Source organism: Orbicella franksi, chromosome 1 (genome assembly GCF_964199315.1).
Source record: "Orbicella franksi chromosome 1, jaOrbFran1.1, whole genome shotgun sequence".
In the NCBI taxonomy this organism is placed as follows: Eukaryota; Metazoa; Cnidaria; class Anthozoa; order Scleractinia; family Merulinidae; genus Orbicella; species Orbicella franksi.
In genome coordinates this window covers 37,589,405-37,615,737 of record NC_138145.1, presented here as the reverse complement: position 1 = coordinate 37,615,737, position 26,333 = coordinate 37,589,405, and the positions used below count along the sequence as shown (strand labels likewise).

Genomic DNA, 26,333 nt, shown 5'->3' with positions numbered 1-26,333 from the left:
CGTCTTCTTTCCGTTTTTTTTTTTTTCCCATCAGGCTTTTTGGCACTTTCAGAAATAAATATTGTCAGATGACGTATCAAGAAATGGTCTAATGTTCCGGATCAACATCAGACGTTAAGCAAAAATGAATAGCCTTTTGTTCTTGGTAACCCTGAGGGACTTCGTCCGAAGCCAAACCAAAATCGTCGCCGTTGTTCGGAAAACTTTCGGCAGAACAATTAAGCTGCACTTGGGGGTGGGCAGCGTAATTTTTTCTCTCGTAAAGTCAATTCTCACCGGTGTACCCCAAGGCAAATTGACCGCCGCTGTGCGCATCGAGGTGATCACAATTCAAAAACTAATTATCCACATGTGTCGCATTCGGACCACGTCTCTCTAAATACAACCCCCGGTTTAAATCCCTTTTTATTCTAATTCCGACTCGTTTTAATTGCTGGTTTTCAGTATCACGCAATTCAAAATAGATCAAAATATAAATCAAAACCGGTCAATAGATAAAGTCCAGAATCTGGAAAATGAAAGAAGGTAAATATGCAAAATTTTCGCCAAAATTCTGGTCACAGCAATTTTTCTCATGCGAGATATGCGGAGAAATTTTTTACCCAAATTTATAGAAATTTGTATGGAGACGCCATGCTGGTGCCCATCCGTATGGGCACCAACATGGCGGCCGGAAACTAACAGAAACATCTATCACTGAGTTTTGCTACAAAAGCGTAAATTTATCCCTCGAGGAACTCTAAAACATTAAAATAATACTTTTTCTATAACATGAACTGTTCAGATAGCCAAGTTCCCCGAAATAAGTCACTCTTTTAACCATCATGACAGCTCTCTAGGCCGTCATGTAAATACCGCGTCACGCAAAAGCTTAGAAATTCAAGCGTAGTTTATCACAAGACCAAGAACCCATTCGGAGCGAAAATTGGTATGAATATTAATTTTAAGCTGCTCTTATACATCATTTAAGTAAAAATCTCAGGAAGATCAATAGTTTTGTAGTTCGAATTTTAGTGACGTCATGTGAAAACCAGCTATAGGTATGCTGCTGAAAGCATTCTTTGTCTGTCATTCGTGCGGCGTTACAACTTTTCTGCTTTTTATTAAGTCGACCGCGCGGTGGTTAGAGTGAAGAATGCGTGACTGAAGTTCTGTTTTTGCGCGTATAAATCTTTCTCTGAAACCTGGCAATCGTCATGGAAGTTATTCGTTTTCAATTTTTTGAGTGTTCGCGGAGCGTCCAGATTTTGACTCAACTGTTTTCAGTCGAGCGCGCGGCACTTTATAAACGAGGTCTGACTTTTTAGTTGTGAAAGAGCGCCGTTGTTTTCAATCAAGCTCGCAGCAAACGAAGGTGAGATCTTTTCTGTAGAACAACTATCAGTCTGGAAGTGAAATAAGGTATCGAAGAGTTTTAACTTTTTAGCAGAGCACACACATTTTAGTAAACAATTTTAGTAAACAAATCTAGAACGGTGGAGTCGTGATTCACAAAAAATACGTTGAGAGTAAAGCGGAAGAAAGCGGAGAAACGCTACCCAAAACATCGCGTCTGTAATTTTAATTATTTGTTCCCTGATTTCTTTCCGCTGGAAATCGCTGCGGACATCAATCGGTCGGCGAGGAAAGATGCGCGAGCTTCGAAGCGCTGTTAAGAGCTATTAATCTGTGGCCGAATGCTCGACTGAAAGCAGTCTCTCCTCCTGGTTTTCAATCCGTGGGCCGAACGCGGAAACAGCGGGAGCGCGAAGCGAGCAGCTTTGCCGCTCGATTATCGCGCTCGCCATTTTCGCGTTCATCCTACACTGATCTTATGGGTTTTAGAGCGAAAGAGAGCCTGTTCGCAATCTAGCCAAATGCGAACTTCACTTTCACTCCCACGCGTGGTGAGTTTATCAGGTTAGAGCAATTTTAAAGCAAAAAGATGCCTTACTTGTCAGCAGCTTTTACTTTCACTTTTAAACACATGTGTACAACAGTCACCCTACCAGCCACCCCACCGCAACTATTTGCACCGACAGGATTATACCAATACCATCTCCCCTCGGGAGAATTTGTCTTCCATTCAGTCTTTCCGATCGTTTAATTTTCGCGCTCGTATGGTAATCGGAAATTTCAAAAACTCCCGCGGGCATTTAGAAGCTTATACCGCCATTGTTCAAAATGACCATATAAGACCAATTTTAGGTCTTATAACAATGCCTATTTTTGTCAATGTTGAGCCGGTTTTCTTGATACGTGAAAATAGTCAATGATTTTGTTTTAGTTTGCATCTATTTCACCGCAAAACATTACCGGTCTAGATGCCGGTTTAGATAGGAAAATCTACAATCATGGACAAAAGCAATTGAGATACTCCCCGAAAAAGACCTGTTTCGCCGAAGGGGTGAGTTTTTCATTCTCCAATTTTCACATCTCGACCCCCTCTCCCCTTTTCAATGTTGTAACCACGTGACAGTATCTACAGCGCGTATTTCAACATTGAAAAGGGGGAGAGAGGGGTTTGGCTATCGACAAAAAAGATGTTTTTGAAATTATGGAAGGACGCCGATAGAAAGCGTTTGTTTTGCTCAACTGGGTCAACACTTTTGTCCATGATTGTAGACCGCTTTCAATATCGATTTCAGCCGATCCAATTCGTGAATTTGGTAGTTCCCAGTCCTTGTGAGACAGAGCCATATAATAAATGTAAGTAAGAGAATTTGGGCTGGTGTCTCCAAACAAATCACAAACCTCGTGCTCTTCTGACATCGTCTTTCGAAAACTTATGTATGGCAATGCCTTCCATGCAAGTGGTGTTTTTACAGCTCACCAAACAGGGCCCTCCGTTAACACAAAACTTCCCATTCTTTCGCTTGTTTCTCTCGGCTGCTGTGATGGCTGGGAGGTTTTACACACCCGTTATGACGTCAACGGTCCTAATCTGCGTATTTTGACCGCGCGCGGAATGTCGCACATTTTTGATTCGAATTAGCCGACTTCGAAACAGAAAAAAAAATTATTGCGCGCTTGTCCGAAGCCCAAAATCAAAAATTACCAATCAGAGAAATATAGAATTCAATATTTTAGGATTAAAAAAGTGAGGAAAAATTTCATTTCATTCAAAAATTATCAAATATAGTTAAATTCGATGTAGAAACAAAACTTTTTTGTGTGATGCACTGAAAAGCTATCCTTCTTATGCATATTTTAATTGTATAATTTCTCAAGTAAGGAAAAGTTTACGGAGATCAGATCAGTTTTAACATACAACTTATTTTTAAACAAGAAAAACTAAAGATATCACATAAGGTTACAATTCTTAATTTATTAAAAAATCTTTATTTAACGAAAGAATACTTGCAAGAGGAACGATGTTCCTCTATTCCTCATACATGTTAAGATGAAAATCTTATTTTGAAAACCATTTCTAATATATTTATATAACTTTATTTCTACTTGTAGTCTGCATATCACTTGTACATAGAATTAAAAGTATATTTTTAAACCTTATGCATGTCGGTTTCTTGGTTTTTGTTTTTGTTTTTTTTTTCTCATGCCGCCACCTTACAAATCAAAATCCCATTTCTTTAAATTTCCCGGGACATAAATTTCACTACCTAGCCAGTTTGGATCAGTCAAAGGATTGTTTTTCAATATCTAACTCGCATTCAAAGAAACTTTCGTTTATCATCTGAGTGGATCATATCTTACTTAATGGTACTTCACCAGACCTACTCACCTACCTCTCACAGCATTTTTGTACGCGCCATCATTATTCACCTGGCCTTCGACGAGTATCAAAAATAGAACGAACAATCCCACTTGTAATACCAACTGACTCCATCCATCATACACCAATGTCCACCTGGATATCAATTCCTCCATCTGGCCACGTTAGAGCCTTTCTTCGAGTTTTTCTTCAAATTCTAGCTTCAATCAAACCCTCCACACTCGCCTTTCTTCACTTCGTTGAACAATTCACTCGAAATGGCTGCCGCTGACCACTATTACTATAGGGTCTTACATTACGTCATACAGATCACGCAATGATGGCGTGATCTTGTGAAAAACTTTTACGCCTCGCAAACCACTTCGCGACTTGCGAAAAAAAACATTTTTTTTCGTCAAAGTTTCGTTGGAATATCTGAAAGTAGGAAGATGAAGGAAAATATATTCCACACAAGGTATTTTTTATTTATCCTTTTTTTCTTTTTCACTAACAAGTTTTAAACTTCTTTCCTATTTCTTTTTCGTAACACGCATTCCCCCAAATTGTTACTTTGTTTTCTCGTCCCTTCCCCATCCCCTCTTTATTATTCCATCGCTGATACAGCATACTTTTCTAACATCCATCCTCTCATACGCCCAGTTTTATTATCATTTTTTCCTTTTCATACATTTTTCTCTCATTATTCTTCCATAATCTCCATTGCCTCGACGTTTCTTTTCCACAAGAAATCGGCACGAGGAAGTCGGGCATTGACCTGGTACCAGGTTAGAAGCATCCTCGCTCAGTTGTGCTTTGCCCCTGACGACTCACAACCGTTAGGAACCTTGGTGCCGATGCATCCTTCTTTCCTTTGCCCGGCCGGATGGTTTCCATTTCTCTCCATCTCTATCAGTCTTGAACCTTTTGTCGATACTTCGTTTCCTCGACCTGTACTCCTCAATCCAACTCCTTTAATAAAAAATAATACAATTTGCTCATATTAATATGTACAGGAATTACATTATTGCCAATTTTAAACCTCTAGTGCGAAAAAAATTTTAATATTTCTATATTCCCCCTCTACAATATCTACTTTTGAAACCGGTCCCAGATCCCCAAGACAGACAACCAACTCCTTCCCCACCCTCAACCCCTTATCAATAAACTAACCATAAACAGGATTTTACCTTGCCCTCTTTTTCAATATATTCCCAGGCAAATATTATTACATTTACTGCAACCTATATTTAAAGGGACACAGTCAGCTGGAGCACATGCGCATTAGATGTTATTTCACAGCTAATTTGCATATCACAGAGACGCGATCCATACGGTTTTTAGCCAAATATGATAAAAATAGCATCATAGAATGAGCAAAAGCACACTCAAAAAGAGGTTATTCAGTAAACGATTGAAAATCAAGCAAAACACTGTGAAGATTAAAGCCGATGTCCTTTGATTTCAGGTTGAGATGAACTTTTTTGAAAGTGAGAAAACTAGTGTCCAGGTTAGCGCGGTCCCAAAGTTGAATGTGTCCCTTTAAGAACGAAAATTGAAATGAAAAATAGTTCCTTTCTATTTATATGCCCAAGCAAATATCATCACATTTCCTGCAACCACCATTTAAGAACGAAAATATAAATGACAATGTTTCCTTTCTATCTCTACCCTTTTCCATTCTACAATATTTTCCCTTTTAAACTATTTCCTGACCCCTAAACGAGGTAACCCGAACCCTAATATTTTTCCCCCTTCAGATACCTTCTTTATTATTTTCCCACCCTCTTCGCACCATCCCACCCAACTTTCTAAGCTTATACTACATAGTCCCGAGAAGAATTTGTGCTTTAATGTCTTACAATTCCTTTAAATTTTAAACTTATCCCAAGGGAATTTTCTACCCAACCCTTTGGCCCTAAACTAACCCCAAAGAGGATTTTCTCTTAGCCCTTTCCTGAAAATAACCCTAAGAAATCTATTTACCCTTAACCTAACCCAAGATTTGTTTTTGTCCAAAATAAACGGAAAATTTTCCGACCAACCTTCAGACCTAAAACTAAATATGCGCCACACTTGAAAAAATGCGCCACACCTAAGAAAATGCGCCACACTTAGATGAATGCGCCTAACGTGGATAAATGCGCCACATTTAAGAAAATGCGACACACTTGGAAAAATGCGCCACACTTAAGAAAATGCGGCACACTTGGAAAAATGCGCCACACTTAAGAAAATGCGCCACACTTGGAAAAATGCGCCACATTTAAAAAAATGCGGCACACTTAAAAATATGAGCCACACTAAAAAAATATTCGGCACACTTGGAAAAATGCGCCACATTTAAAAAAATGCGGCACACTTAAAAATATGAGCCACACTAAAAAAATATTCGGCACACTTGGAAAAATGCGCCACACTTAAGAAAATGTGGCACACTTGGAAAAATGCGCCACACTTAAGAAAATGCGGCATACTTGGAAAAATGCGCCACACTTAAAAAAATGCGGCACACATGGAAATATGCGCCACACTTAAGAAAATGCGCACACTTGGAAAAATGCGCCACACTTAAGAAAATGCGCCACACTTGGAAAAATGCGCCACACTTAAGAAAATGCGGCGCACTTGGAAAAATGTGCCACACTTAAGAAAATGTGGCACGCTTGGAAAAATGCGCCACACTTAAGAAAATGCGGCATACTTGGAAAAATGCGCCACACTTAAAAAAATGCGGCACACATGGAAATATGCGCCACACTTAAGAAAATGCGCACACTTGGAAAAATGCGCCACACTTAAGAAAATGCGCCACACTTGGAAAAATGCGCCACACTTAAGAAAATGCGGCGCACTTGGAAAAATGTGCCACACTTAAGAAAATGTGGCACGCTTGGAAAAATGCGCCACACTTAAGAAAATGCGGCATACTTGGAAAAATGCGCCACACTTAAAAAAATGCGGCACACATGGAAATATGCGCCACACTTAAGAAAATGCGCCACACTTGGAAAAATGCGCCACATTTAAGAAAATGCGGCACACTTAAAAATATGAGCCACACTAAAAAAAATATTCGGCACACTTGGAAAAATGCGCTTCATTTAAGAAAATGCAGCACACTTGAAAAAATGTGCCACGCTTAAGAAAATGCGGCACACTTAGAAAAATGCGCCACACTTAAGAAAATGCGCCACACTTGGAAAAATGCGCCACATTTAAAAAAATGCGGCACACTTAAAAATATGAGCCACACTAAAAAAATATTCGGCACACTTGGAAAAATGCGCCACATTTAAAAAAATGCGGCACACTTAAAAATATGAGCCACACTAAAAAAATATTCGGCACACTTGGAAAAATGCGCCACACTTAAGAAAATGTGGCACACTTGGAAAAATGCGCCACACTTAAGAAAATGCGGCATACTTGGAAAAATGCGCCACACTTAAAAAAATGCGGCACACATGGAAATATGCGCCACACTTAAGAAAATGCGCACACTTGGAAAAATGCGCCACACTTAAGAAAATGCGCCACACTTGGAAAAATGCGCCACACTTAAGAAAATGCGGCGCACTTGGAAAAATGTGCCACACTTAAGAAAATGTGGCACGCTTGGAAAAATGCGCCACACTTAAGAAAATGCGGCATACTTGGAAAAATGCGCCACACTTAAAAAAATGCGGCACACATGGAAATATGCGCCACACTTAAGAAAATGCGCACACTTGGAAAAATGCGCCACACTTAAGAAAATGCGCCACACTTGGAAAAATGCGCCACACTTAAGAAAATGCGGCGCACTTGGAAAAATGTGCCACACTTAAGAAAATGTGGCACGCTTGGAAAAATGCGCCACACTTAAGAAAATGCGGCATACTTGGAAAAATGCGCCACACTTAAAAAAATGCGGCACACATGGAAATATGCGCCACACTTAAGAAAATGCGCCACACTTGGAAAAATGCGCCACATTTAAGAAAATGCGGCACACTTAAAAATATGAGCCACACTAAAAAAAATATTCGGCACACTTGGAAAAATGCGCTTCATTTAAGAAAATGCAGCACACTTGAAAAAATGTGCCACGCTTAAGAAAATGCGGCACACTTAGAAAAATGCGCCACACTTAAGAAAATGCGGCACACTTGGAAAAATACGCCACACTTTGAAAAAATGCGCCACACTTAAGAAAATGCCCCACACTTAGAAAAATGTGCCACACTTAAAAAAATCTGGCACACTTGGAAAAATGTGCTACACTTAAGAAAATGCGGCACACTTAAGAAAATGCCCCACACTTGGAAAAATGTGCCACACTTAAAAAAATCTGGCACACTTGGAAAAATGCGCCACAATTAAGAAAATGCGGCACACTTCGATAAATGCGCCTCACGTGGATAAATGCGCCTCACTTAAGAAAATGCAGCAGACTTGGAAAAATGCAGCACACCTGGAAACATGCGCCACACTTTGAAAAAATGCGTCACACTTAAGAAAATGCGCCAGACTTGGAAAAATGCACCACACTTGGAAAATTGCGCCACACTTAAGAAAATGCGGTACAATTGGAAAAACGTGTCACACTTAAAAAAATCTGGCACACTTGGAAAGATGCGCCACACTTAAAAAAAATGCGCCACACTTGGATAAATGCGCCTCACGTGGATAAATGCCTTACACTTAAGAAAATGCCCCAGACTTGGAAAAATGCGCCACACTTAAGAAAATGCGGCACACTTGGAAAAATGCGCCACACTTAAAAAAGTACGGCACACTTGGAAAAATGCGCCACACTTCAGAAAATGCGGTACAATTGGAAAAATGTGCCACACTTACAAAAAACTGGCACACTTGGAAAGATGCATCACACTTAAGAAATTGCGCCACAATTGGATAAATGCGCCTCACGTGAATAAATACGCCACACTTAAGAAAATGCGCCAGACTTGGAAAAATGCGCCACACTTAAGAAAATGCTCAAACTTGGAAAAATGCGCCACACTTAAGAAAGTACGGCACACTTGGAAAAATGCGCCACACTTAAGAAAATTCGGCGCACTTCGATAAATGCGCCACACTTAAGAAAATACCTGACATCAAGAAAATTTTTACCACGACCTTCAAGCAAAATTAACCCTTGGCTAGAGTTTTCTTACCCTGCCTGTTAATACCCTTTTACCTTTTGTACAGCTACAACAACTTAACCTCTCATGGAACTAGATCACATCCCAACTTAACAGTTTTTTAACAACCGCATATGGTAACAATCAAGACAGCTTATTACTAATGAACGCCTGCAACTTTTCCACTCACTTAATGGAGACGTCTTCTACCCCATCCTAACCTGGTCCACCCACATTCAGCAGCTTTTCTGGAAGAAACCAACAACAGACACTCTTTCCAACTTATGTTATTTTTCATTGGCAATGGCTGTTCAACAGAATTAATAGCAAAATGGGTCCTGACCTCTCAACATTGGGCTTCACATTTCAAAGGAGAAAAGAGAACGAGGCAAATTGACTTCATTGTGCTAAACTTCACTTCTAAAGCCAACATCTGGTTCTATTTTGACATTCACCACGGTCAATGGCTATATCTGAATGGAGAAAAAAGAGATTCAATCAACCAATACTCGTTTATAAATTTGTATACATGGAACGGTCTTGTTTACTGCAATCTGCATCAGTCATATTAAATTATACACAACACTGGTAACTATGCTTTTTCATTATGCTGATGGACAAGAACGATAATAATAACAACTAACTGACCAAAAAAGCTGTCCCTCATACACGAAACTCACCCTCTCTAGCTATTTTGACATAATATACGCCCACTACCCAGACTATAATACCCTATTTTACATATTCACACCCTTCATACGCAAATAAAACAAACCTATATAGCTAACCCCGTTAAATAAAAATAACCATAACACAACAACCACCATAATTACCCCTTAAATTGCTGTTTTCCATGTAGAGAAAAATTCTCCTACCCTTACCCTCATAGAGATTTATTACCCCACCCCAAGGACTCATGCAAACCCCTAAAGTATTTCAACCAGACCCTTCATCAAACCTTCAGCATTTATTGCGCTATCTTTCACTCAATTTTTCTTAATTCTGCAAATGTTTTGTTTTCTATTAATTTATTTCCTATCATTATATTTTATTTATTTACTTATTTTATTTTATCTAATTTTAATTAATTAATTTTTTGTTGTTGTTGTTCTACCTTGTGGTTGACGTGGCTGCATTACAGTTTGTTGGTCCCTCAACGTTGGTGCAAGATTTAGCAACTAACCTTGACATCTTATTTTTGAATAATTTCCGCCTACACTCCCCCCCCCCTCCTCCCCCTAACCCCACAGACACACTTAACTTCAGAAATTAAACCAACCCTTCCAAACCTTGAAGTACCTTTCCACGAAACCACCAAACGTCTTCCCCACCACCACTACCTAACTTCCCTTCCATATCAATAACTTAAACTTAAGGTACTGAACATTTTTACCCCCTTTCCTTACTATTTCATATGCTCATGGTTGCTTTGATTTAACATTTTTTTTCTTCACCACAATTGAGCTGGAGTGTGCTGTGTTTCAGAGGTCGCTCCCTCGATTTTACCACTAACCTAAACGTTAATCTTTTGTCTATTTTATTTACATCCATAGGCATTCCCACCCTTGCATACATTTTTTTTTTCTTTTTACCCACTGATCACGAGTTTTTCCTCAGTGGAGTGGGAACCCACATTCTTGGGATTCCATATATCAACACCAAAGGGAGCCACGAAGGTTGCTAGTGAAACTACTGACTAATATACTTAATACAAAATGAAAGGATTCCTTTCCCAACATAACTCAGATTTTATTACCATGCCACATTACCTTATACTTAGTATAATATAAGGTCGTGTTCTACTGGGATCAACCGTTTCGACTGGAACCGGTTTAATTTGGGTTGATACGTGTGACGTTTCTCAATAGATCACTTTCCTAACCATTTATGGTTGAAACGCGGTAACTCCTGGAAACAGTCCTCACGCGAGCTACAATCACGTGGTATAATCACGAAAATGCTTTTTGAACTGTTTCAACCTGGTTTGAAGCCGGTTCAAAAAGCCTTGAGCAACCAAACCAGCCAAAAACGGTTTTCCCCAAATAGAAGACGAAAAAACCCACCAGCCAGAAACGGTTAATCCCAATAGAACACGACCTAAATGTATTGTATGTATTTTGCGTTTTTTTTTGTTCTTTTTTTTTCGCTTGGCTAGTTAGGCTAGGAGCGTGTTCCTAAGTCGCTAAAAGGACAATTACTAGCCCAAGAACAAGTTCAGCACACTGTGTAACATTGAAATTTCATTCCAAGTTTATCTTTAATGATTGGCGTATATTAAGGAAAAAGGTGACTACCTGTCAATTGATGCCGTCAAACATTGTTAACTCCTTCGGCTTTTGGTATTAGCTGTTTCCTCGACACGTTTGAAAATTGAAGGCATCGCACGATACAGCACTTACACCTTGCTTTCACATAACAAACGTTCTCAAAGTTGTAATTAATTATTACCCGGGTTTCCGTAGGAAAGCCCGAGTCATAAAATGCAAGCGTTTTGGTCGCCAAAAGGGGGTCATGGTCCCAGGCGTTCCATGCCTAGACCGTGGAAACTGGGGACGAGAAACACGACGTTGCTCGCTCTTCGTGACAGACTGCGGTGTTTTGCGAAGAACGTTTTAGCAAGAATCGGGCCTTATACGTTCATCTCTCATACAGAGATGTTGATCATTTTCGGAAAGGGTCGGTCCACCAATTATATTGCTTGAAAGCCAGCCTGGTAAGCAAAGTTCACGCTCAAAATATTTTAGGTATAGCGCTGTTAATTTTCACTTCCACTACAAAACTCATAACCTCTATCGATCGATTGGTCGATGCTGCGAGGTCCTTTTTACAATCAACTTCCTGTTTAATGTTTGGGAAATTAATTATACAGTTTTATTAAAGGGAACTATTTGCACACGTTTGAGATAACCGTCAGTTCTTTACAAACTTTTCCGTAAAACCACCATGGAGTAGATGAATAACAAGCTTACTCATTCACTGTTTTAAGGAAATAAAATGAAGCAAAACAACCCAACCATCATCTGAAACCTTTACTTAAAAACAAGGGGAAAAAAACAGCAGATGTTTCTGTGTTGATCAACTTGTCAAATTTGAGGAACATGACATAAGCTTCGCGATGGATGACGCAACTTAGTCACGATTTAAGGCAATCATTAAAAAACCTTTCTGAAAAATATTTTTCTCTCGCATCTTTCAAACTAACACGACCACTCTTTTGTTTTGTTTTATTTTTGTAACGAAAAAACAAAACAACCGATCTTAAGCGTTTTAAGCATTTCATAATGACGTTTGTCGCAAAAAAACGATTAAAATGATGATAAAATGATGAAGTGGGGAAATAAGTAAGACTTTTATTTCATGGGCGCAATTTGCAGTCACGTACAGAAAAGAACCCTGCCGTTGCTGATTCTTTGTTCCTGTCACGTTTATCTGGCTGCGTTACAATCTACGCTCATTATTAGCGACCGAAATAACACAATTCTAACAAGGGATCAATAATATTTAGAATAACTATCAAGCCCAACATGCACGAATTGAGGACCTATCTTGAAGTCCCTGTGTCGTTTTCTTTTCGTAGAAAGACCGTAGTGTCAACCTCATGTCCGTGTTGAAGCCGGTAAACATTGCAGTCATAACACGCTCGGAGACGTGTTAAGTTGCACATGGGTGTCTATAAAGTCTTGACAAGTTGCGTCAGTGTAAAGTCAACTGAGACATGTCATGTGAAAGATTAGTCCACGGTGATTAGTCTTAAAACGGTAAAAAAACTACAACTTTGGTCATGATCTGTCACTCGCTCCTCTTTCTCATATATTGCGGTTTACAGAACTCCTATTTTTCCCATCAAGTAACGATACGTTATTATCGGCAAAGTTTAATCGACGTTTCAATCGTTCAGTGAAGCTAAAATATGATGAGAACAGAAGCAGCTACAAATAGTTCAGAGAACGCCACTGGTTCATCAATAATTGTTCCTTCCATGGCAGAGGGCATCGCATTGTGCGCCGCATTTATTTTGATATTTGTATTTATTGTTGTAGGAAACTTGCTCACCGTTGCTCTGTTTGCGGTAGACAGGAGACTTCGTAAGAGAAGTTTGCTTCTAGTCATCAATATGGCGTTTGCTGACCTGATGTTAGGAGTCCTGTCGCTACCTATCTACATTTACACTGTTGGGAGCAGGTTTCAACTTTGGAAAGGGGCTTCGCCGATGTCTTTGCCAATTTTCTACACGATCGTTGATATCTTTTTCTCGCAGGCGTCGTTAATTTCTGCAGCTTTCGTATCTGGCGAGAGATTTTACGCCATTTACTGGCCGTTTAAGCACCGAACACTGTCAATGCGAGCATACCGTATTATTGTTTTTACTGTGTGGGCACTGACTCTCTTTATCGCCGCCCTCTTCAGTGCAACACATCTCTTGTTTTCATTTAAACGTGCTATGCATTATTGGATGCCATACGTCATGATTATAACATTCATCATATGTGGCAGTAACATCGGCATTTGGAGAAAGTTTCGACGCGGAAATATCGCTTCACAACAGCAAAACAGAGACTCGCAAAACAAACGCTTAACAAAGACCTTGCTATTTGTATCTATTCTTGCATTGCTGTGCTGGATCCCTTTAGTTATTTTGAACGGTTTAATTTTTGTGTATGATGTCCAAATACCGTGGAAATTTTATGACCTGGTGAACGTTATAAATTACTCCAATTCTTTTGCGAATCCAGTTGTGTACGCATTAAGAATACCTGAGCTTAGAGAAGCCCTGGTTTTGTGTTATTTAAGAAGACCAGCGGCGCCAAACATAGTAAATATTAATAGAAGAAGTAAGAAGACTCCGGCGACAGAGCTCAGAACTTTACGAACAGACAACAGTCTCCTACTGCTGAAGTTTAAATTGGAAGTTCTGGATACCAAAGTTTAGAAACTCTGAGTTGATGTTGTAGATTAGATGCTCTTGAATTGTAAAGCGAAACATATGTTCCGTGATCAGTGAAGCATTGCCAGTTGTGCATAAATTTGTTTACACGCATATTTTGTCTCTTAACTCCATTTGTGCACCGCCTCTAACCACAACTAAACTACAAGAAAATTTTAACTTGGTTCAGGATCATGTAACATATAAACTACTATTTAACAAATTTCCAACCAGTTTAGGACAATAATGCATGGCATGTTTAGTGTGCGATTTCTTAACCCATAATTATTCCACTGAATAATTTTAGACATCATTTTACGGTTGGTCAAAATTACATGTGAGTAAGACAATTTGGGCCGGAAACAAACATTGTGCCCTTCTGATGTCATCTTTCGGAAACATATGAATGACAATGCCTTGCGTTTAAGTGGTGTTTTTACAGCTCATCAAACCAGGCCCTCCGATAAAGCAAACCTTCCCGGCATTCTTTCGCTGGTTTCTCTCAGCTGTCGTGATGGCTAAAAGGTTTTACACACATTATGACGTCAACGGTCCTCAATTTGCATATTTTGACCGCGCGCGGAATGTCGCACATTTTTTATTCGAATTGCCCAACTTCGAAGCAGGAAAAAAATTATTGTGCGCTTGTCCGAAGCCCAAAATCGAAATTTACGAATCAGAAAAAAAAATAGACTTCAATATCTTAGGGTAAAAAAAAGTGGGCAAAAATCTCATTTCATAGGCACTTTAAGGACGTTCGCGCTAATTGTTTCTGCAAATCCTTACCACGCACGCAAATTCACAAGCCGCGTCATGCATCGAGTGCGCGCTCACTAATATCAAAGTGCTCTGTGAACAAACTCGTGAATTGAACAGATGAATTAAATTTTTTTTTTGGATTATCTGGTTAAGGGAATTTTGTGGTTGATTTTTATATTTAGAGTACGAGCAGTAGTTCAGTGTTCGCTGATATGGTACCAAAGAAACAAAGTAACATTTGGATAAGATGGTATCACAACAGACCTTTTTCGCTTGGACAGTTTGTTGTCCCATTACAGACCACGTGATATTCTCTAGAGAATTGTTCTTTTATCCATCTGAAAATTATTTATTCATATGCACGTGACTATTTGAAAATTTGAAAGGAAGAATTCTCAAGAGTATCATCACATGGTCTGAAATGGGGCAACAAACCGCCCAGTCGAAAAAGGTCTATTGGCACGATCATGTTATGACATGAAAAAATGAAGAAAATCTATCGATTAGAAGTTTGAATTTTTTTGCAAAATGCACCATCGAATTTCGTTCTTTTTAGCTCTTCGTTTATCTGTGCGGCAGTTTCAACTGCCTATTAAAGTGTTACGTTTTGTGAGAATTATCAACGCAACGGATTCACTTGTACAAAATTTTGCTAGGAAACTTTGTCTCCGTTGATTCATCTTTGATGTTTTAAGCTAAAAACCCTGGAGACCATGCTGATTTACACGCGCCAATTTTTCAAAATCAGACTAGTTTTCCACATGCTTTATCTCTGAAACGAAGTCCGTGACCCCCAATGTTTCTTTTTATGAAACAAGTAATTCATGATCTGTTCGCAGTAGAAGTTTGAAGAAAATCTTTCGAGTAGAACATTTTCGCGCGAACGTCCTTAATTTAGCGTTTAATGTTTCAGCATTTGGTTTTCGGATTTTGGAGGTAAGCAAGGCGTTCGTCTTGTTCCTGGACCTCTTTATTTCACCTCGATACTGATCCGTGCAAGTTTATGAGGTTTGTTATATAGATGCTTCAACCGAAAGCTGAAGGCTAGCTAGATTGGGCGTCAAACCTCTTCAGTTCGCTCTCTCAATAGCTAACGGTAAAGCGAACACGTTTTATTTGGGGGTTCGCGACCGGCTAATAACGGGGAAAACCGGGAATAATTGACTTGGGGGCTAGGAAGACAAACAGTCATTTGCTCTACATGAATTAGAAAACAAATTTTGATTTGCAGATTAGAATCATCTACTCTATACCTCGAAGTGGAAGGAAATGTTAGTTTGCCTGCTCAAAACAATTAACAGGGTTTTGTTGAAGATAGGCATTTATAACCTTGAATTGCCTTTGTAGGAAAAAAAGTCTCGCAGGCGAGAGGCATTAACACTAACCTAAAAAGGTATAGTAGGGCAATGATTTCAAATGAAAATGTCTTGATCCCTCAAAAAATGAAAAGTACACATCTTTCTTGCTGTATCAAGCTAACTGTATTCAAGTTTGTGAAATGTAGATTCCATCATTATGCTCGGCGGTTTGCCGGTTTTGAGTGACTTTTTTTTTTAGCGGTTTTCAAGAAATTTTGAGAGGTTTCAGTCTGGTTTCTCGTAGGCCCAATGCCCCCTATATCGACGAGTTTTTTATTACTGAATTACACATGTCCGATTGTGTGTTACGTTTAATGCTAATTATAAAAGCACTCGTGCTAGTTAGGTATGAGATGGTTATAGCCAACTCAGATCCAAAACGCGCGCTGGTGAAAAAATTGTCTGATATAACGCTAGGATGATCTGCGACTAGACATTGCATGCGTACATGTATTTTGACATCGTTTGTCTATATTTTCATTGAGTATTTGAATTTGTTTTCCTACATTTTTATTAGTTCGAAGAAGCGAATTTTTCATCAACAATTTTCGAAACCAGATGAAGCGTTTTGGCACAACCGTCGCTCAACTTTTTGTGGCGTGTTTTTAACCAGTCAAAAGGATCCTTTGTTTTCCATCGCCGTGCACTGTGAGAACTTTGTAGTCAATCAAAATAAAACATGTCTTAGTGCTCAAGTTGTTGTCGCTACGTTATAAATGAATTGGCTCATGCTTTTAGCTTTGCGAATATCGAGTTATGGATGCACTTTGGACGTTTGGAGAGCACTCAAGAAGCTACACTTCTCTCTTGCTCTCCAAACTTCCAAAGTGCATCCATAACTCGATATGCCCTGCACGCTAAGTATGAACCAATTCTTCAATACGTGGCAAAAAGTCTTTTTTTAACCAGACATGAAAACCGCAGAATTTAGCGTGGTCAATATGTAAGAAATAATTCATGATCTTAAAAAAAAAAGAAAGAAAAAGAAAAAAAAGAAAACCATCGCCTTTCGACGAGCAAATGTAAATTGTAGAGACTCCTAGCATGAAGTCAACACACGCCATATTGCTGAATAGAAACAAACTTCCCTTTCAAAGTCTCGGCCTGTCTGAGCGAACGGAATTATGGTGTGCAAGTCTCCTACGACAATAAAAACAAACTCTAACCTACTAACGGAGCACAATGCAATGCCTTATGCCTTGAAAGGTACAATTCTTGATGAAACCGTTGCGTACTCGGAACTTTTGTTTGAAAGCCAATAATCTGAAGCATTTTGCATCTCAAATGGAACATATTGTTGAATTAATCAACGATGATTGTCCCAGAAAAAGCGAAAAAACTACAAAGTCGACCGTGATGTGCCACTTGGTCACCCTTTAAATTTCTCCGGCTGCAATTGAACTTAGAAACCAATAAAAATTTAATCTTCGTAATTTATTCCTCCTCAAAGTTTCATTCCCCCGGCATGTCAAGTTATTTCATATCGCACGGTCCATTTGAAATACAATTATCAATCAAAAATGAAAAACACATTTACCGTTTTGTCAAGGTTGAACACACGTATACGTACATCTTGACAAAGTGCGTCAACTTTGAAAGTATGGTAGACCTAAAGCATAGCGTCTTAATGGAACATTATTCATTTAGTCCTCAGTGATCGGTCTTCAAAAATTGAAAAAGCTACACATTTAACACTTAATGACTGGTCCTGAGGGGAACAGTGCATTTTGTTTCCAGAGAATCTCAATGTGTCCCGAGACGAAGTCGAGGGAAACAAAATTCACTGTTCCCCAAGGGACCAGTCACTAAGTGATTTGTTGTATAGCAAAACCAAACAAAAGCAAATTTTGAAAAACGCGTTGAGATTCCAGCGACAATATCAGGCCACCTTCAACTGCACGCTCTGATCACGTGCAACAGAGGTCAACTTTTCGTGGGTAACAGTGAACTGTTTCTTGTTTGACGTCATCGTTTTTCTTGTTGCCCGCTCATGGCATTTGGCAGTAACCAGTTTCATTGTTAGATGTCATGTGACCATGAACTAGCCAATGAATGGGCGCGCTGTAGCAGGAAAAACGCCAGCTATATAACAACTGGCCTTGATGCCACTTGGTCTTCGATTCACTCGTATAAAGTGTGGATTATATAGCTCCTATTTCCTGGTCTCATCTACACGTAGTCATCGGCTAAGTTTATTCAGCGTTTCAATCGTTCTGTCAAAACTAAAAAAAAAAAAAATTAATATTACAGCAGCAGCTAACACTTTCTCAGAGAACGCGACTGGTTCAACCAGAATTGTTCCTTCCGAAGGAATGGCATTGTGCACCGGTTTTATTTTCGAGCTTGCCTTTATTATTGTGGGAAACTTGGTCACCATTGTTCTTTTTGCAGTAAACAGGAGACTTCGAAAGGGAAGTTTGTTTCTGGTAATCAATATGGCGTTTGCTGACCCGATGTTTACTTTAAATTGTCGGGGCTGTTTATCTGTTTTAGCCGACTGAATTCGAATGGATATCTTTGTATATTTTCTCCATAGTCGCTAATCCATTTTTTACATTTGCCTCGATAATTTCTGCGGCTTTTATTTCTGCCGAAAGACGTTACGCCACGTATCGGCCACTAAAACACCGAACACTGTCAACGCGAGCATACCACATTGTTATATTTATGATCTGGACACTTCGTGTCGTTTTTGCCGCTATCGGCACTGCTTTGAATCTCTTTATTTCAGCTAAACACTCTACATATCTTTGGACGCTATACATCCTGAGTCTAATATTCACCATGCGTGGCTCTAACATCGCCATTCGTAACACGTTTCAACAGAAAGCTGTAGCCACTCGATAGCCAAGAAGATCTTCATAAAACAAGCCCTTAACAAAGACCTTGCTGTTTGTATCTATTCTTGCTTTGCTGTCGTTTCTCACTGTAATTGTCATGCAATATATAATTATTGCCTACCAAGGCCAGATACCTTGGAAATTTTGCCTTGACGCCTGCGCTGCTCTCTTCCGCTCGTCCTGATCTCGAGCCAAATATCTCCCTATCCGGCCCTTCCACTCCGTCAATAAGCATTTTATCATATGACCATTTTGTGGCTTCTTCAATTGTGAGGAGTTTTGACTTTCCTTCTTCTCTCCAAGTAACGTGGCAACTGAAAACCTCCGTAGTTCTGCGTCGGACAGTTCTCCAGGACAGCATCGATTTTGCGGGGCGTACGTGTTCTACTAGGGCGTATGAGTTTTTCAGACCCTCTTACTTCGACGAGTACGGCCCTGACACGGGACCTTTCGTTATGGTTTTGCAAAGAAATAGCGTACGGGGCTGTACGGGTCATATGATAAAAACCTACCATTTAACATACGGTCGAACCTCCCGTAAGCGCTTACGGGAGGGAGTAGCTTACGAGGGAATATTGGGCGAAAATTTGGCCTCATTAACATATGGTAACTGCAGAAACTTACCCCATGTTTTAAATGTTTTTCAAAAGTCAATTTCGAGAAAAAAATACTCTACTTATCATTGAGAAATATCCGTCTCTTGTACTACCCAGTATTGCGCTAATGTTACAACAACTTATTATCCAATTTCTGCTCTATTATCTGTCAAGCTGTCGCTTACGGAAGGTCCAAAACAAAAGATAATTTCAAACTATTAGCTCTAAAAGTGGTCGCGGTCGCTTACGAGAGGTGGTCGCTTACAAGAGGTTCTAAATATAGTGATTTTTAAAAACTGTTGGTATTTTGGAAAACTGGTCGCTGAGGAGAGGTGGTCGCACGTTTGACTGTAATCCTAAAATGTTTCAAGGCAATAAGGCCTTCTTGGCATGTTTTCTAAGTTTTCGCAACAGAGACTTTTTTCTTTCCAGAAAAAAAAACAAAAAACAAAAAACAGTAGCTTGAATAATGGGTGATTTCCAAAAACAGTAAAACTATAACTCGACACCTAAAACAAATATTCTGTAGTACGCTTTTAGTTTAATTGGAGGTAAGAGGTAATCCTAAGCTAAAAGGAATTTGAGAAAATTGCTTAGCAGCCACCTGTTTTTTCTAATACGCAAAATGACATTCATTATGTCGCGTGATGTTTAAAAGATATGTTATTACTGACATTAAGATTAGATGTTTTACGCACCATTTGTAAGCTTCTAACGTGAAACTAATTACATTTCGGTTCTATACGCTGAAAGAGAAACTTAAAAAGGTTTTGTTAAGAATGCCCTACATTTTCCGTGGCGGACCAAAGTCTTAACTGCGTTTTTGTTATCTTATGGCTGTGGGATTAGAGTTCATATTACAGCTCGTTTACTATGTTCTATGCAGGTTTGTGTCAGATGAATGCCTTTTAAAAGAGAAACACTCTGGAAATGCGGTTTGATATCAACCACCTGGAATAAACCGAGAATTAAGCCACGCATCGTTTAGCTTTACTGGAACACTTCGGCGATATCACGCTCTTCCGATTTTTCATTCAACCACAAAAAATCCTCATCATTTGATTTATAATGCTGAATTTAGAAAATTATTCATGCATTTTGATTACTTTTATCTATGGTCTATTAGAGGATAGACGCATAGATGACCTGATTGAATTTTTTTTTCGTTTCTTTGTTATATAAAAGAATTTAAAGAGACGATAGCGTCGTCATGTGATGTTCTTTTAAAAGATCAAATAACAGCGGCATCGAGAATCAGAATCCGATTTATGAACAATGGTCTAGTTGTACAATTCAATTTATATCCTTCAATGTAAATGCTACAGTTTGGTGTCCATCTCTTCCTGTTCAAACGACAATTGAAGGTGACTAGGATCTGTTCGCAATGTTCTTAGCTGTGTCTCCAAAGTCGAAGTGGGAGCCATCTTATTTCTTCTTTTAATGTCTCCGATGTTAACTGCTGCTTGCCTTGCAAAACAGCACGAAAGAAAGGCTTGTTTAAACTCAGGAATTTTAAATGCATACACAATTGGATTTACAAAAGAGTTCGAAAAATTTTGAATGTTGGCGATAGTAAAATATCTCAAAGGTATCGAGATAGTTAACGCGTGTAAACAGCTCAAAACAATTAACGGTGTCCATGACAGCAAAGCAAGAGTAGATACAAACATCAACGTCTTTGTTAAGCGTTTGTTTTGGAAGGCTTTGCTTTCCTGTTGCGAAGCAACCCTTCCATGTCGAAACTTTCTCCAAATGCCGATATGACAACCACATATGACAAGTACTAGAATTAAAGTGTATGGTGTCCAAACAAACACGGAATGTTTGAACGAAATTAAATTGAATAACGCGTTGAACACTGCGGAGATAAGGACGGCTAGTGCCCATACCATACCAAGAACAATGCGGTATTTTTGCACAGTTAGTGTTCGGTGCTTAAACGGCCAATATATAGCGTAAAATCTCTAGGCGGAGATGAAAACCGCAGAAATAAGCGCCACCTGTGAGAAAACGGTGTCGATGATTCTGTTGACAGTTAGAAACTCTGTACTAGCTTCTGTCCATAGTTGATAATCATTACCGATAACGAAAATGTAGCCTGGTAGAGAAAACGCTCCTAACATAAGGTCAGCAAACGCCATATTGATGACGAGAAATAAACTTTTCTTACGAAGATTCTTGTTCAGTACAAAGAGAACAATGGTGAGCAAGTTTCCTGCGACACTGAAGATGGATATCAAAATAAACGCGCTACACCATGCAATGCCTTCTGCTTTGGAAGGATCAAGCATTGATGAACTAGTCGCATTCTCCGGGCTCCTGTTAGCTGCCGATGTGCGGCTTATTTTTGGCGTTTTAGATGAACGATGAAAACGTTTCCATCTAGAAAAAGACCTGTGGCTTTACTAGTGAGGGTCTAAGGTCCCCTATTGAGTAGCCTGAAAGGCGACAGCTCGGAGTATTCTGTTTGTTCATTTTGGCCTGTATGGAGGCCGATCATCGGCAAATGTCCACAACGGAAACGTTTGGAGTTTCAATACTACATAGGGATAAGAAAACAGCTGTTCACTTGCGTTTTTCGCTCTTTCAAGGCCAATCATCGTGCCGGACTAATTCAACAATGATGCATCAGTGACACGCAATGCCGTAGTTGAATGTCTACCTTAATGTCGACGTTGATACAGTCTCTTAGGATATTAGCATACGCATCTACAACGTAAATAAAGCTGCAGGTCTAATGTCCAAACTTCTAAGAGTGGGCTGAAAGAATACATCCTGTTCGACCTACCCTTTTAAACTGTTTTTGCGTGGAAAACATTATTATAGACTAGAAAATGAGAAGAAAAAACAGGTAATCAATCTAAATAGGAAATAAAAGAAATGCCTACACTAACTATTTGTTTGTAATAAAACAACCCTGTAGTTATAGATAACAGTACGTGATATTTACATATAAAAATAAAAATATGGGAACAATCTACGATATTGAGTGTATCATGACAGGCAGAGGTCACCACGACCACTATTATTCTCTGACAGCATTCTTGAAGGATTTAAGGCTAGTGGGTTATTGCTTTACTTAATCCTTTATCCATACTTGTAGAACAGAAATGGCGTACAATAACTCCTGATAAAGTATTGTCCATTCTGTTCACCGTTTACTTTATGACAGTAAGTTTGGCTTTCATAATTTAAAAAAGGCTTTACACTTTCATTTAGCAATAATTGCGTTCGAGAGAACGCAGTTCTAATCGGGTAATGCGGAAAAATTCGAAATTTTGTGTATGTATCTTTCTATAGCCTCTTCCAGGCGTTCAGTTAGTTGGGGCGCACCGCGAAATTCAGCGCGCGAAAATAAAAAAAACAAGTGCGGTGAGATGAAGCTTTTTATATTTTTTCGCGCGCTGTTTTCTGCGCCGAGCCCCAACTAACTGAACGCCTGGAAGAGGCTAATCTTTACATGGACACCAATTTGGCAGCTCAGAAAAATTCTTTAGGGGCGAATGACGTCATCTCCATGTTTGTCCATATGCTTTCTGTGGAGTGTTGTACAATATTGCGGACTTTCGAGTGTCCAGACAGCTTATTGAAGACTGTAGCGGATAAGTTGTTTAAAGTTTGAAGTCAGTGTTAATGGCATTTGAAAACCTTGCAGACATGTCTTCATGAAATGTGTACGACTTTTCGTACCAACAGAAAGCTTGAGTTTGGCTGCGTGTTGTGTACCCTCTTCTCTTCGACCAAAACCAACGCTGCTTTCTGCTGAATAAACCAAAGGAGAAAATGTGTAGTTTCACTTCGCTGGCCTATATTTCTGTGCGCAAAATATGTAACATAACCCAACGAAAGTGTGTTCATAGGAAAAGAGTTCAACTCCCACAGGATTGCTTTGGTACACCAACATGTCCTCCGTTTCATTGTTACGGAAGTGAAAATGCCCTGTAGCTGTTCCCCCAATGCCAAGGCGATTCAAAGTCGTATTTGTAAACATAATATAATTGTCCTAGTTTTGGTAGTAAAAGCAGGTTGTCTCGCATACCGAAGGAACAGGCATCGTTTGTGTCGATTTACGCGGTCAGAATAAAACATAGACTACGGACTGCAGATTGCGGACTGCGGACTACGGGTTTGGGTATAAGACACAGAGTTAGGTATAAAACGCGGACTAAGCATTGCGAAATGGGCATAAAACACGGACTCAGGTATAAAACACGGAGTGCGGACTAAATGTGGCCTACCGACTGCAGTCCTTTTTTTATTGACCGGTCGTAACTAATACACAACACTTGTATAAACGAGAACAAACCCTATCGTATGCACGTTCTTTGCGATCAATTCATTTGTTTTCGCCACTACTAGAGGGAGGCCAATTTCAGGCCTACCTAACAGCTCAGGCACAAAATGCTGTTCCTAAAATTTTGCTTTTTTAACATACCAAACCTACCAAAACTCGAACGCACTCTTTAATCTGCTTTACTACTTAACAATTAGATTATGAGCTCGAGATTTCTATGAGGTGAAAGTTGATGAGACCGAAGGCCGAATCAACTATCGCCCCATAGAAATCGAGAGCGAATATCTGATTCTTTTAGTAGAATTTCGAAAAACGATTCCAATTATTTCTGGTCTGAGTATTAAACTTCACGCTTTAGACAATTCGAACGGACTGAATTAATTGTCAGTTTGACATTTGCAGTTGTATACGAGCGCTTATCAGTTTCTTTCAAAACGTTCGAGTTTTTTTTAATTCAAGAAACGGTAAAGTGATCAATAATATTTCTATCAAGTCCAACATGCACGAATTGAGGACCTATCTTGAAGTCCCTGTGTCGTTTTCTTTTTCCAGAAAGACCGTAGTGTCAACCTCATGTCCGTGTTGAAGCCGGTAAACATTGCAGCCATAACACGCTCGCAGACGTATTAAGTTGCACATGGGTGTCTATAAAGCCTTGACAAGTTGCGTCAGTGTAAAGTCAACTGAGACATGTCATGTGAAAGATTAGTCCACGATGATTGGTCTTAAGAGTCCCTGTCCATAAAAATGGAAAATAATTCGGCAAGGGTTGAAAATTCGATTTCGCTCATATTTTCATGGTAGATAGGCTAGGGCATGACAAAAACTACTGGATAGTTTTTTGGCAAAATATCCTTTTATTTCAAAGAAATATCCAAATTACCAGCTTCCGTTAAAATCGTCATTTGACGCACCATTTTATTAAACAAGTTTGAGAGCCTCGCATGCAAAACCACATCATTTTTCCGTCTTTAAAACACGCAAATATTTCTGCGCAATGTTTAAATGTGTACTGGGTTGGTTTTAGGGAATGTTGCGTTGTCTTTTTGGGTGCAAAATAATTAAATTTCGAAGACATGTATTTCATTCACTTAAAAGTACTTCGTGAATATAATTGATTTTTACCATGTGCGAAACCTTCAAATGGATTAAGCCTCTGGTGGTTGAATTGCAGAAGGATGATCTACAGATTCCTGTAAAAAATTCTTTGGGCAAATGATTGTGAGCCACGCGAGAGCTTTTCAAAGTACGTCAAAAATGCAAGTATTTGACCATTCTCTCGTCAAATTTCAATTTACGGGTTAGACGTATATTTTCGCATGCGCCACATGACCTGACCAGTGTTAAGTTGAAATTGACACAGAGCTGATAATTTCGAAATGTTCTAACCTCATTTGCTGTAAAAGGCAGGTCCAAAGCCGATTTGACGTGTTTCTCTCACCATTCGTCGCACATAAAGCAGAAGTTTGCTTTTGTTTACATAACGTCCGATGTACATCGCCAACTGTCAACTTATTTAACGGTCGAATACCATGAATATGTGACCCTCTTTCGACACATATGATCACCACTGCATCTAAGTCAAAAACGGCTAAGTCATTTGTAGATAGTTGCTTGCTTTGCACTACACCAAAAATATTACGTTTGATCATCATGGTTTGATGGCTTGAATCCTTGCTTGCAGCGGTTCCCTGTTCGTCACGCAATGCTGTCATCCCAATTTAGGGGGTAGGGGTAGGACAATTTCTATCCTAACACATAAGGCTCCGTAAGGCTGGGAACCACTGGGAGTACACAATCGCGTTGAGTAGGAAGAGATACATTAAGAAGTGAGAAGAATGAATAGTTTACCATTGCCCCTGTTGTTATCTTTTACTCGACCACCGCTACCTACATGCCCTGCGTAATACTGTAACGCTAAACTCATACCTAGGTCTTTTCGCGCTGTGCAATTATTTTTGGTTTACATGTAATACAATGGGCTACCCCCGGGGAAATGGGTGGTGACCGCTTAATGGGGCTAGCCACTTAAATAGAGGTTGGTGTACCTTGAATATTTAATTTTTCACTATCGGGTTATAAATTTCTTGGTGAACATGGAGTCAATTCAAGACAATCATGATAGACATGTATTTGAATTATCACTCGTCATGCACCTTAAATTTCAGACTCTTATCTGCCATCGCCCTTTCCAAAACAAAGTTTTTAAATTTTAGGTGGCCGCTTAATAGGGGTAAAGACATCAATGAAATCCTTATCGGAACGACCAAATGGTGGCCGCGGAGGTAACCGGTCAATAAGTGTTTTATTTACAATATTTTACTGACGATAATTTTGGACTGTATTGACAAAAGTCCTCTATTTTCTGTTAGAAACATACCAATGCCTCACCACTAGGCAAACAAAATACGCCAAATAAAATGGCATGGCCAGGGCTATTTACTCACGTAATTACTGATTAAATTTAGTCTGTTTTTCTCACGAATTAGACACGTTGTGATTTCCTATTTTTATTTCAGCTAGTTCTTGCTTCATTGATCTATAATTTGTTCCATGGCGATTTTTTAAAAATTCTAGTGAGTACAGGCACTAGCTTAATCAGCTGTTGTCTGAAACATCAAAACGTACAACAAACGTGATTTGGACCGAGGCCAAGTACACTATAGAAAACGATTATATAAATATACACATATTATTATATATATAAACAAACAGATGAAGAATGATTAAATTGTTTCACTTATC

The 26,333-nt window shown here is 39.2% G+C and overlaps 2 protein-coding genes across 2 annotated transcripts in view; one reads left to right on the top strand and one right to left on the bottom strand.

The window, feature by feature from the left end:
• The window catches only part of LOC145461481 (uncharacterized), a 479,224-nt gene that overhangs the window by 199,029 nt on the left and 253,862 nt on the right, over positions 1-26,333 (bottom strand).
• On the top strand, positions 12,728-13,747 carry LOC145464250 (adenosine receptor A3-like). Its single transcript, XM_081448087.1, has one exon. It carries the CDS (start codon positions 12,728-12,730, stop codon positions 13,745-13,747), a length of 1,020 nt encoding a protein of 339 aa, XP_081304213.1.

Coding starts and splice junctions, on each gene's coding strand:
- LOC145464250 (XM_081448087.1), top strand. CDS start 12,728: ATGATGAGAACAGAAGCAGCTACAAATAGTTCAGAGAACGCCACTGGT.